This window comes from Dermacentor variabilis, chromosome 4 (genome assembly GCF_050947875.1).
Source record: "Dermacentor variabilis isolate Ectoservices chromosome 4, ASM5094787v1, whole genome shotgun sequence".
Taxonomy (NCBI): domain Eukaryota; kingdom Metazoa; phylum Arthropoda; class Arachnida; order Ixodida; family Ixodidae; genus Dermacentor; species Dermacentor variabilis.
The window spans coordinates 214,742,258-214,758,312 of record NC_134571.1 but is presented as its reverse complement, the minus strand read 5'-3'; the positions used below and the strand labels follow the sequence as shown (position 1 = coordinate 214,758,312).

The window sequence follows — 16,055 nt, the reverse complement described above, 5'->3', positions numbered from 1 at the left end:
TGAAAACAAAGCGGTCGTCGATCTGGGGTTCTCGAGAAGTCAGTCTTCCCCGTGTTGGGTGGCCGGAACGTGTTTGAGCGCACGGCCTGCTGCGGGCGCGGCGGTGGCGGGTAGGCTTGGCTGCGTTGAGGTCGCGTGTACGTTTGCCGTCGCCAGCTGGTTGGCATCGCTTGGTTTTGCAGAGCGGCGGCGTAAGCTGAAACGCGTGGCTCCTGGCAAGGTGGCGATAGGGTTGGTGCCGTTTCGGCAGGATCCAGTGTGCCCAGTGCTTGCTGTATCTCGTCCCTTACGACGTCGGCGAGCGAGGATATTTGTGGTTGCGCACCCGCTAGCAACTTGCGCAGGTCGTCGCGCACGATAGCACGGATGGTATGTCAAGGGCCACTGAGGAGGCACTTCGGGAGTCGTCGCAGTCTGACGGAGGAGCGCGTAAGTTGCAGTCGTATTGCTTTTCGCGAAGCTCGAGCGTCTTCTCGGTACAGGCTGCTTCGCTAATCCATTCGGCAACGGTCCTCGGCGGGTTGCGAATGAGAGCGACGAAAAGTTGCTTCTTGACAGCCCTCATAAGGTACTGAAGCTTCTTGTCTTCAGTCATGTTGGCGTCCGCGTGGTGAAACAGCTTTTGCATTTCTTCCGCAAAGACGGTTACGGACTCGTTTGGATGCTGCTGGCAACTTTGAAGCAAGGCTTCAGCTCATTCTTTGCGCAGAATACTTGCGAATGCTGCAGATAAGTGCCTCTTGAAAGACTCCCACGTTGTCAGGGAGAGCTGCTGGTTCTCGCACCAGGTTCGAGCAGAGTCTTCGAGAGAGAAGAGGACGTTCCGAAGTTTGTCTTCGTCAGACTACTTGTTGAAGGTTGCCACTCGTTCGTAAAGTTCCAGCCAATCTTGTACATCTTTGCAAGTGGGGCCGCTAAACAGCGGAGGTACTCGCGGCTGCTGGACGACGAGTGGCACAGGTGTGGTAGCAGCTTGCATTGGTGACGTCGAGCGGTGGTTCACACGGCGACCAGGGGCACGTAGTGGTCCCAATTCAGCCGGCAGTCCTTGTAGTCCGTGGCTGCTCCGGGTTTCTTCCTTTTTGTCTTCTCTGGAACTGTCTTCCGCGTCGCCAGCTCCAGATGCACTTGGGCTGGTGTCACGACTGTTAGGGGGTCTCCGAAGCATAAGCACCTCCACCAAAATGTCACGTAGGTGACGGTGAGCTACCTGACACGCAGGCAGACAGAAAGGGACACTGCGTCGGCAGTAGACTTAGAGAAAGTGTACTGGGCGAACTTGTGCCCTAAATCGAGTGAACAACGCGGTGACGGTGAAAGCAGCAAGCGCGTATGGGGCGTTCGTCGAACTGAGCCAGCGCAAGCGGTACTCCCGTATTTATACGTTTCGCGTCCATGATTGAAACGCGTCCAGCGACGCCGGTCGCGTCGCAGCGACGCGTAGCTCGCGTAGCTACAAGCCGAAATAAACGCACGTGGCAATATCCGGTTATAGAATACCTTCTTCCGCAAGCGCAATAACCGAAAGAGGATATGGAGGAGCCGGAACGGCAAAACTAGAAATGAAATAGACTTTATACTCTGCGCTAACCCTGGCATAATACAAGATGTGGACGTCCTCGGCAAGGTGCGCTGCAGTGACCACAGGATGGTAAGAACGCGAATCACCCTAGACTTGAGGAGGGAACGGAAGAAACTGGTACATAAGAAGCCGATCAATGAGTAAGCAGTAAGAGGGAAAATAGACGAATTTCAGACCAAGCTACAGAACAGGTATTCGGCTTTAACTAAGGAAGAGGACCTTAGTGTTCATTGAAACAATGAACGACAATTGTATCGGCATCATTAAGGAGTGTGCAATAGAAGTCGGTGGTAACTCCGTTAGACAAGATACCAGTAAGCTATCGTAGGAGACGAAATATCTGATCAAGAAACGCCAATGTATGAAAGCCTCTAACCCTACAGCCAGTATAGAACTGGCAGAACTTTCGAAGTTAATCTACAAGTGTAAGACAACTGACATAAGGAAGTATAATATGGATAGAATTGAACGTGCTCTCAGGAACGGAGGAAGCTTAAAAACAGTGAAGAAGAAACTAGGAATTGGCAAGAATCAGATGTATGCGTTAAGAGACAAAGCCGGCAATACCATTACTAATATGGATGAGATAATTCAAGTGGCTGAGGAGTTCTATAGAGATTTATACAGTGCCAGTGGCACCCACGACGATAATGGAAGAGAGAATAGTCTAGAGGAACTTTAAATCCCACAAGTAACGCCGGAAGAAGTAAAGAAAGCCTTGAGAGCTATGCAAAAGGGGAAGGCAGCTCGGGAAGATCAGGTAACAGCAGATTTGTTGAACGATGGTGGGTAAATTGTTCTAGAAAGACTGGCCACCCTGTATACGCAATGCCTCATGACCTCGAGCGTACCAGAATCTTGGAAGAGCGCGAATATAATCCTTATCCATAAGAAAGGGGACGCCAAAGACTTGAAAAATTATAGACCGATCAGCTTACTGTCCGTTGCCTACAATGTATTTACTAACGTAATTGCAAATAGAATGAGCAACACCTTAGACTTCCGTCAACCAAAGGACCAGGCAGGATTCCATAAAGGCTACTCAACAACAGACCATATTCACACTATCAATCAGGTGATAGAGAAATGTGCGGAATACAACCAACGCTTATATATAGCGTTCATTGATTACGAGAAAGCGTTTGATTTAGTCGAAATCTCAGCACCCATGGAGGCATTAGGGAATCAGGGTGTAGACGAGCCGTATGTAAAAATACTGAAAAATATCTATTGCGGCTCCACAGCCACCGTAGTCGTCCATAAAGAAAGCAACAAAATCCAAAATAAACGAAGGCGTCAGGCCGGGATATACGATCTCTCCTATGCTATTCACAGCGTGTTTGCAGGAGGTATTCAGAGACCTGGATTGGGAAGAAGGGTCATTAAGGGTTACTGACTAGATTCCAAGTGAAAGGAAGCGTACCAGGGGGCGGCAGAAAGTTAGGTGGGCGGTTTAGATTAAGAAGTTTGCAGGGACAACATGGCAACAATTAGTACATGGCCGGGGTAGTTGGAGAAGTATGGGAGAGGCCTGTGCCCTGCAGTGGGCGTAACCAGGCTGATGATGATGATACGCTTAATAAATGTCGGGCCCCTTTCTTAACCCATTTCGTCTCGTCTCGTTCTATATATATATATATATATATATATGTACATAAACGAGAAGAAAGGGGGTTAACCGAGGGGCCCGAGTTTTATTAGTCATATCATAAGAAGCCAACAAACACTGACACCAAGGCCAACATAGCGGAAATTACTTGTGCTTAATAAATGAAATAATGAAACGATAAATTATTGGAAATTAAATTGGATGAAGAAACAACTTGCCGCAGGTGGGAACCGAACCCACAACCGAACGGCAACTGGTTTATTGACCAGTTGCCGTCACCCAAAAAAAAGATCACGTTCTCGTGACGCCTGCGGCAAGAAGGACGTTCCACGTCCGCCGCCAAGGTCTGTGAGTGGTGGCGCTGGCTTACACTCCCAGGGTTGTACTAGGACACATAAATACCCAAGAAAGTGGATGGGGAAGCAGCGCCGCGGTAGCTCAACTGGTAGAGCATCGCACGCGAAATGCGAAGGTTGTGGGTTCGGTTCCCACTTGCGGCACGTTGTTTTTTTATCCACATTAATTTCCAATTATTTATCGTTTCATTATTTCATTTACTAAGCACAAGTAATTTCACCTATGTTGTCCTTGGTGTCAGTGTTTGTTGGCTTCTTATGATATGACTATATATATATATACGCCAACCTTCGTCGCACTTCCTCCTCGAAGATGCGGGATGTGTCCCGAGTGAGGTCCTAAACACTGAGATGTGGTTAATGTGGTTTAAATTATGGGTCCGCGATACCATAGAGGTGCGGCATAGTGCTAACGCGATTTCCTTGTATTTACCGCTAAATCGCCACTGATGTCTATATTTATTGCACTCTTCAGCAACTTAAGCAATAGTAAACATCACCGTCATCATGGTGGATCACACTTCAAAAGTGTTTCAATTGCACAAGGCCATCCAAGATAGGCAACCAATTGTGCGGTTCCTCGTGCGTCCTAAATACGTCCCTTGTATACCCGAAACTATCAATGAAATTCTCGCTCGTTGACTCGTCATTAATATTTGCGCGTGGCGCAGCCGTTCTAGTATTTGCAGAGACTGTACGCACCAGTTCCGGGGATATGTGGCGATGGGCGTCCATGTCACCGACGCCAAACAGGCAGTCTCCCCCGTCGTCCAACACCGTGCAGTACGAGGCCGTCCGGGCACCCTCCACACGAACCACGCCACTGGTGTCCTGCAAGGGGGAGGTCGTGCACGCTGTTGTCCTCGCGCCGATACTACGCTGATACATTCCTTCAGCTGTTTTACTCATCTCGCATCAATTGTTGAACATTTTATAAAGAAAGTGTACGCGGATTGTTCGTGCTCGCCTCTTTTCCTCTCTATCCCCCTTCCACTCTCTTTCTCTTTTTATCCCCCTTAATCCTTCCCCCCGTGCAGGGTAACCAACCGGAACTACCTCTGGTTAACCTCCCTGCCTTTTTATGCATCCTTTTCTCTTTCTTGTAAAGAAAGAGTACAAATGAAATAAAAGAGGGAACATAGCAAGATAAAGGAAAACTACAGAATTGCCGACAAAGCACCGTTTGCGTTGTTCTTTTTGTTCCCTCTGTGTTCGTATTTCATATACCTGCCTTTTCAAAATCGTGAATCCTTACGAACCCACTGAAGTTCTCGTCACTCCTAGCATCAACAACTGTGAAACCGAGAAGACAAACTGGCAATGGACAAGCGACTGGGTCACTCAGTCGATGGATCAGTAAAATCATCCGCAGTCTGCGTGATGTGACGTAGGAAGTAGTTTTTCTGCTCTATGCTTGTTTAGTGCTGAGAAAAGTATAGCAACGTTGTGAGGTTACTTATATGAATGCGTGTAATTATTCTAATCCTTCGAAAAAGAAAACCCACTTAAAATTTGTGCAGAATATGGCTATTTCCCTATTAGAACATAAGCGTCTGTGCTCGTCAGTTCCTTCACACCACACTTGATTTCGTATAGTGTTTATAATCATGTCTCCGTACCCCGTCTCAACCAGTTGTCTGTTCTTGCGGAAAAATGTGAGTCTTGGTGTCAGATCCCAACATTAACTGTATTTCCGCCAGTAGCGATTGGCCAGATCTCAAAAGCTCATTCAATAGTAAACTGGTATACGTTTGCTTACAAGAAGTGACTGAATATGCTAAATATAACTGCATTAGCACAATACAACACGGCTCCCGACTCAGCACGCGCACCTGAATGCTTTGAAAGTGCATAAACATTGTGAATGGAAATTTAAAGGAAACTATAACTGACGTAGAGAAAGTGGTAGGCTGCCCGATTGTCTCTCTTGTTACTTTGTTTCAAACATCACTTACAGCGGATACATAGACAAGGGACCACAAGAACGACGAAGAAAAGCGCTGACTTGCAACTGATTTTTATTTTGAGCAACACGCATATATACTGGGAGACCAAGACAACAGCACCCTCCACAAAGCATCTAACCCACATGAGTGCATACTCATGTCGGTTAGATTCTTTGGGGGGGGGGGTGCTGTTGTTTTGGTGCCTCAGTATATATGCGTGTTACTCAAAATAAAAATCAGTTGGAAGTCAGCGCTTGTCTTCGTCGTTGTTTTAGTCCATTGTTTATGTATGCGCTGCAAGTGATGTTTAAAACAATGGAATACCAACTAGCCCGTACCCAAACCTTGCTTCTCTTGTTACGTCAGCTTGTTAGTCGCGTTGACATAATTACCTAAGTGCGGTCAAGACACCGTCATCCTGGCTGGCACTTAGAGAAGCGCTATATAATGTTTTGAAACGTCTGAAATTTTAGATGAATTAACTGGGTGGGGTGCAAGCTCAGCAGTGGTTGTTTAGGTAGCGCGATTGTGAGTGATTTTCGGCATCCGGTATCCTCACATTTTTCGGTGTTCCGGCAAATAAAAAAAACAACTAAAAACATACAGAACACAAACAAATAAATAAAATAGCTTCGACAATTACTTAGAGTAGTTTCATAAACGAAGCTCATGCATAAGAGACTTCATTGTGCACGTGGAGCAGCGTGCAATCAAAAGTATCTTGAGAGTGTGGCTATACTAACAGCGTATAACACACGATGAAGAAAGCGGGACGCGAACGCACCGCTATGTACGCCCGTTTCCCTGTTTTCATTGTTACTTGCAATGTTAGTATATCAAATACATTAGGATGCACACAATAATTGTAAGCATGGATATGTGATTTGGCGCATATGGTAATTAATCTAGAATATTATGCATTGAGACCCACCTGTGAACCTTACCGTCCCGCGGAATTCGTTCGTTGCATTCGAATATTTACAGCGTGAATAATTCTCAAAATAAAATAAAAAGAAAGGAAACGTGGAAGAGATTGTACCAGAAGAATATGCAAAGATGATCCGGAAATGGCTATAACTTGATTCTTCAGAGACGACAATGAAGTATTTAATGAGAGCAGCATTGCGGGCAAGTTGGTAATCCATTGCTTGCGCTTGGTGTGTCGTCTTCTTTCACGTCCGTGTCGTTTTTTATGTCGCGCAATATCATTTAAGCAATGAAGTATTCATTCATATCTTCAGAACTGCTCATCGTCGGTGAGCGAAAAACACTGAAAAAGGACAACTTTTCACACGTAGACACATTCTAACATTTCCCTCGACGTTGTCTTTGTCGAGAGTGACGAAAAACGAAGCGTATGTAGAATGTAGTGCACTGGGGTTGCGCAACCAACTTCAACCAATGAACTGGAAGAAACGCACCTGCTGATGACGGAACTCAGGTGAACCAGCAACTACTAAGGCCGCGGCTGCACCATGTTTGCGAAGTGACTGACTCTGAGCTGGTGGTTGCGCAGGACAGTGCACGTGTGGCTCTAAAGCTTGCCCAGTGTACCGTACGCCGCGTTCTAGCCCTGTGGGTGAGTGGAGTCCGGGGGCACGAAATGGGCGCATGGTATCGTTCTGCTTTTCTTTGCGAGCTTAGAAAAGTTACGAGTGCGTAACGCGAATGCTAAATGCCAGCTATGGTGCGGGCTCAGCGTTTTCGCTCGCTACGTCGAGCTCACCGAATCACTTAAGAGAGAGAAAGGGATAAATGAAAGGCAGGTAAGTTAACCACGACTGAGCCCACTTGGATACCCTGCATTGGTGGGGGGGAGGAAGGGGAGGGTATTAAGAGAAAAATAGCAAGTTTGTTGTGGATATCATTGACGTATAGTAACAGTTTTCTGCTGTATATCACAGACGGTCACTCAACTCGGTAGCATTAAAAAATCGCAGCAGCGCTTTTGTGGCTTTTTTATAGCTGCGATATGCGAGAGCATTGTCTCAAGATCTTGTTCAAGGTGAATGGTTTTCTATCCAACTGATTTAGAGCTGTGCAGAGGTCGTCTCTCTCATTTTCAAAAGATAGGCAATGGCACAGTAGGTGATCTACCAAATCACTTGGGGGCCTGAAGAACCTGCGTCCTCTATGAAATTTTAGTGCAAGAGGTGCTTATAGAAAAGTACGTTCTCGTTCATGCTTCTTCGCTCTTCTACTATGCTTGAGAGCTGGCTGATTTTTTAAGCACACTGGCCCAGCCGAATGTGGTATGACGACGATGTGATGACATCAATGGGATGACAATTCTAAAACGATGACGATAGTATAATCCGTATAACGACTACAGTGACGATTACGGCATGATATGACGACGAGTGCTTGACGATCTTGACTTGACAGTGACGGTACGATGAGAATCGAATGACGAAGCTGAAATAAGCATGAAACAACTACGAAGGCATACCGACGATAGTATGGCAACAAATTCACGACGACGAAGGCACAATGACGATTCTGAAATGATCATGACAATATAACAACGATATCGTGGTGATTAAGATATGAGGACAATGAGATGACGATGAGCGCATCACAACGGGCGCATGACGACGATGGCATGACGACGAGGGTGAGAGATAGCGTGACGACAACTGTATGACGACGATAGCGTGGCGATGACGGCATGACAGAAATCGGATGACGAAGCTGGAGTGACGGCAATGCAACAACCACGACGGTTTCCAGACGATGGCAAGACAACGGCATCATGATCACTATTGAATTACGAAGAAGGAATGATGTCGATGGAACGACGACGGGCGCCATCGGATGGTTTCGCCGCCCATGATGCGCGGAAGGCAACGCCATCCGGTTGTGTTGCAGAAAATGCAGCTTTGTCATGTCCCCGAACACCCTGCCCCCCCCCCCCCCCCCCCGCCCTCATTGATAGAATCGCATGATTCGCCGCGTGCGCTTCCACCAATGGAAACCCCTTCTGGCACCGCTCTCACTGCGGACGGTGCTGTAGGCGCGAAATGCAGCAAGAACCTAAGAAAAATTAACGTTTTAAAGCAGACTGGCCAGCCTATTGGCAACTCCAGAATCCGTTACTTGTGCTGGCAACATTGTCCAAGTAAACAAAGACGGCTACGACATCCAGGTTCACGCCAGCTCCTTCGCTTGGGGCTGCGCTCACGGGTTTCTAGTTCGTGGCGTCCATTCGAGGTGTTTCTTTCAAGCTGAAAGGGTCCTCGCTGCCACTTAGCTTATTTTGATCGGCCTAAAGGATTTCAGATATGAAACCGCGTAAATCGGTGCGCTGTGCGTGCCAACGTCTGGCCTGCCCACAGAGCCGCAACATATTTTTTTTTAGGCGAAAAGTATTTCAATGGAGCCGGAGGTTATAAAGAGGAGGTGTATGTGCGTAGTGGGCCTCCAAAAGGTGCAAGAACTTGTTCGCGGCGTTGCTCCACTGGTACAAGCATGATACTCGACTGTTTTTGACCTTCATAAACAACTCCGCACTGCGACTCGTGTTGTAGTATATCGCACATAGCATCTCACATTATATAGGCAGTAAAGCCTGTCTTGCTTTCAGAAGCTATATACGGATATTTTGCACTAAGGCTAAAAACTGTAAATCCGTTCAGTGTGCCTTGGGATCAAAAGAAGCAAGATTTCCGTCCGTGAGTCAGGGCCGACTCACGAACTGATGACTGGTGCTTGTTCATGCTTGCAGTACGCAGTGTTCGAGGTAAGGTTCGGGCTTGCGAATACAGCAGAGACCCGCCGCCCATAGAAATTCTGAAACACTAGTGAAACGGGAGAAGTAAGTAAGAACTAGTTGGACTAAGTTGAGTTTCTTCAAAAAGATTTCAAAAATCTAGCGGGGTTTTTCGTTTGGACAAAGTCACGTGTATTAGTGTAAATGCTTGACCTGGAAATGAACCGAACCAGTTGCAAAGGAATTTAGGCGTGGGCACAGCGTCCGTAAGCACACAAGCGGCACTGTGCGCAGGTTCTATAGCTGGAACGAGGGCTGTTTTCTGTTGCTTCTAAATTTCGTGCGAGGAAATAAACTGACAACTGAATGCATTGAATGATAAAAGATTGTCTTCTTGCACCGCTAAACTAAAGCATGCTATCAAAACAATATGTGAAAAAAATTATGGTGTTTTACGTGCCAAAACCACTTTCTGATTATGAGGCACGCCGTAGTGGAGGACTCCGGAAATTTCGACCACCTGGGGTTCTTTAACGTGCACCTAAATCTAAGTACACGGGTGTTTTCGCATTTCGCCCCCATCGAAATGCGGCCGCCGTGGCCGGGTTTCAATCCCGCGACCTCGTGTTCAGCAGCCCAACACCATAGCCACTGAGCAACCATGGCGGGTAAAAAAAAACAATATGTTGCCACGCGGCATAACATGCGTAATGATGAAATTCGGACTTTCTGAGGCAGGTATAATTGCTGCTACCGTGCCTGTAGACAAAAAAGTACATTAGCGAGAATATTCCTGCTGCATTAGTAATACTAATGCAAAGGCAGGAAGCTATAATTGAACAAAACCATATGACGCTCAAGAGCACATCACCATAATTTATTAGAGCGCCTGCCTAAACAAAGCACACTCTGCGATTTGAAATGCCAGCACGATATTGAAAGCAATGCTCTGCTCACCGGGAAGAAAAAAGTCCCTAGTGAAGTGTTTCTAACAAACTGGTATAGTGTCAGTCGTCACATTTTCCCAATGCAAAGTTCCTTATCCAAGTCGCTATCAGAAGCGCACCGTCTGCATTTTTTCGCAGGAAGATGAAACCATACATTGCTGTATTTCATCCGTAATGAAACGCATAATGGTGCACATGTCTTTCGACATATGTCGACATATTTTCGGGCTTGTGCGCGCCGGCATCACGACGATTTGAGAACTACGAGGCGTTCAGCGCATGCTGTGATTGGAGGCCCTCTGCCGCTTCAAGCTTGGACCTGGATCGGCTGTTTCTTGAAGTGGCCGCCAGGGGGTGAGCATTTAGTAGGAGTCACCAATACTTTCCCAATGGCGTCCGTCTAGCAACTGGGGGCTATCTTAACAAGAACGCTAATGCAATTTCAGTTGATTTTGGGGATGGATATAGCGACTGTGGTGCTGGTGCTATCGTATAAAAGCCAAGCTTTCTTTACCTCTTTCCCACGCCTTGAGAGCGCAGCGCTAGGCGACAATACTGCGGTGAGCGTCGGAATAACTGAGCGAACTAGTGCAGCGAACGATGAAAGACCGAACGCGGAGCGCAGTGGGGGATGAAACATGCGAGGAGGAATGCGGAGCAGACTGGTGCAGCGGCACCATGAGGCGGAAAGCGCAGGAGGAGGGTAAGGTGAAAGTGCGAGAAGAAAAGCGTTGCGTGGAGACGATGGCTACGAGATGGCGCCAAAGTAGCGTGCGCCGTTCAGTTTTCAGTTTCAAAAGCTTCTTGCTTAGATTTTTGCTTAGGTCATTGCGGAAGTAGGGTTACTTTGCACTGCGCTTTCTTAGTAGAAGATTATGTTGGTACTCGGAGGAACACACGCATGCGTTGTTCTGAGTGCGAGCGCTTTTACGCGCTGGAAGAAACGCGGTTTCAGTGAGTACGCGAAGCGAACGGAGCCGCTTTTATCTGTAGTATGTGTGTGCTAGGCTAGACTGTCTAGAGCACGAGAACAATGCGCTAGCTAGGTGGGTTGGAAAGCTAGAAAAAGAACTCAAGGGCAAACAGGTGGTAGAAGAAAAGATAAGCAACGTAGAGATGAAGTTAAGGGGCGCCATTCCGCAAAGCAATGGTGAACGTTTTGATGCGAGCACGGCGAATAAGGCTGGCAGCGAAGCGAAAGCAGGTAAGGAAGCCGAAACCACCACGCCGGCGTGGCGGAAATGCCGTTTCGACCACGCAGTGGCGGAAACGGCAGTGATGGTTACGAAGGTGCTATCCCTGATGTGCCGGCCGCGGAAAGCAATGAAGAGAAGGGTGAGGATGAGACAGAGGGGGACGTGATAGCTAAAGGAGAGGTGATACCGATTAAGGAACTGATATCGAAAGCAAGGAATGGATGTGGGGCACTTTGAAGGAGAGGCACCTAGTGCTGATAATGGGCGGAGTGATTGACGTACTGCAAGGACGAAAGGCAGCGATCGCGAAGCCAATAGCCAAAGGGGTCAGCGACCTGTGTAATGTTTCCAAGGAAGTACATATCGCAGTGTGCGTGGTGCATGAGGTTGAAAGGCAGGGGTATACAAGTCAAAGCGCAGTGCTTATAGTAAACAGGGAAATATGGACGCTAGCTGGGATATTAGGCAGGGATGTAATGTTAACCAATCAAGAGTCTGGTTGGCTACCCTAAGATGGGGAAAGGGAGAAGGGGAAGAGAGAGAAGGGAGAGGGAAGGTGTAGAGACGTGCACAGAAAGTCATTTAGTCAAAGCCGCTCGTGCAAACCGGACGTTCCCAGAAAGCACAAAAGTGCCTTCAGTGCCTTCTGAGCGAATGATCGGTGGGGACGGTGCTCTAGTACTGCCTGTTCACTCACAGGGCGATCATCTAATTTCCTCAATCAGTTGGACAAAGATTGTCCTTGTGCTTGAAATTGAGGTCAGTGGCACAATAAGTGGTCAATGTTCTCCTCGCATCCGCAAACATCCCATGCAGGGCTGTCATCCATTCCATTAGTGCTGAGTAGCAGGTCTGAGTGGCAGTGAAGGGTTTAGTCTGTGCAGTATTGTGCGCCTTGTGTGGGTGGTATTCCACTCTGGTAAGGAGAGTGTGCGTGCTAGAGTACGAAGTTGTCTCGCAGCGTCGGTACTTGAGAGAAGAATGGGGACGCAGCGATCTTCTTTGTTTGACGTCCGAGCTGCCTTATCTGCGTCATCATTTCCAATGATACCCCTATGACTTTATATCCAGTGAAAGGAGATGGAGAAAGGAGACTTGTCCATCACTCTCAAGTGATGGACAAGTTCCACGATTTCGCACGTGAGCTGATTGTGAGTTCGATGTCGGAGAAACCACTGCACACATTGCAAGGCCGGCCTTGAATCGAAGAAGACTGCCCATTTTCTAGGACTTTCAGCATTTATCACACGAAGCGCTTCGCGGAGAGCCACAAGCTCTGCAGCTGTAGACGTAGCAATATGGCAAGTATTGAGCCGCTGGGTTATTCCTATTGTTGGTATAACTACAGCGGCACCAGAACTGGTTGATGTAGTTGATCCATCAGTATAGACATGTGTGCAGTCACTGTATTTCTCGTAGAAGAGTAGTAAAGTAAGTTGCTTGAGTGTTGTTGACGGCCAGTCCGACTTTTTCTGATGATCTGGGATTGTAAGGTTTACTTGAGTACGGCTCACACACAATGGAGGAATCGAAGGTCTTGTCGCAGGTGCGTAACCTGACCTGAGAGAGGCACGGTGTGCGAAGACAGTTGCACTGAATGTCGTGTGGGGCCTTTCTACAGGAAGACTTGCGAGGTGGTGGGTAGGGGTCCAGCGAAGTGTCTTAAGTGCACACGGATTGTTTCAATGCAATGTGCGTTCTAATAGAGTAATCTTGACCCACTGCAATAACTTTCGACTTTGATGCACTCCGCGGTAGACCAAGGCATATCTTGAGTGCTCGGGCTTGGATGCTTTAGATTGTATTCAGGTTAGTTCTGCAGGTGTTGGAGATAATCGGTAGGCTGCACCGCAGGAACCCGGTAAAAATGAATTTGCATAGTCGCAGCATAGATTGTATTGGCACTCCCCAGGTCTTTCCTGCCAGGAACTTAAACATATGACAAATTCCTGTCAGGCGTTTTCTCACATTTTTCACATGAGGGTTCCAGGAGAGATTTCTGTCAATGACCACCCCCAGAAACCTGTGACTTGTGCTGTATGAGATCAGCTGTCCGTCAACGGGTGTCACGTACGGAGGCATTGATTTCCTGGTAAATGCCACCAGTGCACTCTTTTCATATGATAATTGAAGTCCTTGCTCTCGAATACAAATGTCGTCGGCATATGTGGACAGCCTAACGGTGCATGGAAGGATGTCGGCGAGTCCAATGTGTGTTAGATTAACGAGCATTGGGCTCAGTATTTCGCCCTGAGGCACCCCAGGGTTACCTTAATGCTGGATGGTTGGGCAATCCTTGGTAAGTATGAAAAAAGATCTCGTATGTAGATAGCTACTAATCCTAAAATAGGCCTTGCCGCCAAGTCCTACTGCCTCTAACGCGTTGAAATCCTCTTCCGTGCGTTACGTTATCATATGCTTCTTTAACATCCAGGAACAGGGCTGCAGATAATATTTTGCAGTACTTCTGGTGTTCGACGTACATCACCAAGTGGATAACGTTGTACATGGAAGAACGGCCGCGCCTTAAACCGGCCATTGCCTCTTGATATACCTCGTAATGTTCGGGTACCTTTCTAGCCGAGCTAGAACCATCCTCTCAGTTAGTTTTCCGATACAGTTGACAAGCGTATTTGGTCGGTGTCATGCATTGTCTACAGGCTACTTGCCAGACTTGAACAGTGGAATTAGGCGGCTGGTCTTTCATCCCTAGGGAACCGTGCCTTTCTACCAGAGGCTGTTGAACAAGAGCCGGAGCAGTTTACGAGCCTCTTCGCCAAGATTACGTAGAGCTCGGTAGATTATACCATTGGGTCCTGGTGATGATGAACGCTTGCATAAGGCAAGTGAAGCTTCGGGTTCGTTTATGGTGAAAGGACTGTCCATGCAGTGGTCGCGTGAAATCGGTGAGTGGTCGAGCGTCAATATTCTAGCAATCCTCCTGCAGAAATTGTCATCGACGTCAACCTCTCTGCATTGTTGGTGAAAGGTCAAACACTTGAAAGGGTGGCGCTCCTGAGGGGTTCCATGGATACCACGAATGTTCATATGTGAAACAAAGGTTTTCATGTATACAAAACCTCGCACAATGGCATCCATCTTTGCAATGCAAGTTTTTCCATGCGAACCTCGATTTTCTTTTGAGTTCTTGTGGCCAATCTTAAGCCATGTGCAGACCTAGCACACCTGCGTCTTCGCTCTGCACGGTGACGAATTGGACGAAGCTTCTCCACCTCAATGTCATATTGGGTGCGTGTAGGCGTTCTCGGAAGCGAATGTGTGGCAGCCTCTAGGGCACCCTTTATGATGTCCTCTAGGGTAGAGGACAAGTCATCACGACAGCCATCTTCGACAATTGATTTGAACATCGGTCAGCCGATACATTGAGTGACGCCTGCTAACATGGAGCCTGTCAACCCTTCAATTCTAAGACAAGAGGGTAGGCGGTCACTTCCCCGCGTTTCAATATCCGGGAACCACCTGTCCTTTCTAGTGAAGGAGCGTGAAGCAAAGGTGAGGTCCAGACAGCTACAGTAGACAGTTCGACTCCGAAAGGTGGGGCTTCCATCATTTAAAAAGCACAGTTCTTGTTCGGAGGCAAAAGACACTAGTCTTCTGCCCTTCTAGTTTATCTTAGAACGATTCCCAGAGATAGTGGTGGGCATTAAAATCTCCAGCCATCACCAAAGGCTGCGGAGTCGCTGTCGTGAGTCGCCGTAACCGCTCGAAGTTCAGCCGACTTGAGGGCGATATGTAAAATTACATTAAATTATGAGGTTTTACGTGCCAAAACCACTATCTGATTATGAGGCACGTCGTAGTGGAGCACTCCGGAAATTTCGACCACCTGAAGTTCTTTAACGTGCACCTAACTCTAAGTACACGTGTGTTTCCGGGATTCGATCCCGCGACCTCGTGTTCAGCAGCCCAACACCATAGCCACTGAGCAACCACGGCGGGTGGCGATATATAGGCTCCGACTACTGCGAAAGTGAGCTTGCCCTTCTTCACTGTCAGACATACGTAATGGTTGTCTTGGTCAGGTGGCACTGTATGATGGACATACGTAAGATCACTTTCTGATTATGAGGCACGCCGTAGTGGAGCACTCCGGAAATTTGGACCACCTGAAGTTCTTTAACGTGCACCTAACTCTAAGCACACGTTTGTTTCCGGGATTCGATCCCGCGACCTCGTGTTCAGCAGCCCAACGCCTTAAGCCACTGAGCAACCACGGCAGGTGGCGATATATAGGCTCCGACTACTGCGAAAATGAGCTTGCCCTTCTTCACTGTCAGACATACGTAATGGCTGTCTTGGTCAGGTGGCACTGTATGATAGACATACGTAAGATCACGTCGTATGAAAACGATGATCTTGCTGCATTGTCCGTGAGTGCCCCGGACAGCCCGATGTTAGCTGATAGGGGCTCGCAGATGACGATGATGGTGAAATTCATGAACACAAAGGGCTGAAAGTCCGACATGCGTGAATTAAGTCCTGTGGCGTTCCACTGAAACATCTACGCTTTCCGGACTTCATCATGAAACGATGGCTTCTGGGGAGCCATGATTTCAACCAAGAGCTGCAAGTACGGGACTCAAAGTGTCCAGCACCTGTAGCGCGCTTTGCTCAGACGAAGATGTCATGTTAAGTATAACGCGAATGGCATTGATGAGCGACCGCAGAATGTTGATGACCTTGAGATCA

At 47.7% G+C, this 16,055-nt stretch overlaps 1 protein-coding gene across 1 annotated transcript in view; it reads right to left on the bottom strand.

The window, feature by feature from the left end:
- Window positions 1-16,055, bottom strand: part of LOC142578517 (uncharacterized) — a 729,695-nt gene that overhangs the window by 515,582 nt on the left and 198,058 nt on the right. The window contains exon 3 of the mRNA XM_075687894.1: window positions 4,250-4,378. Coding sequence (XP_075544009.1) covers window positions 4,250-4,378 — 129 coding nt within the window. The remainder of the gene's footprint in view (window positions 1-4,249; window positions 4,379-16,055) is intronic.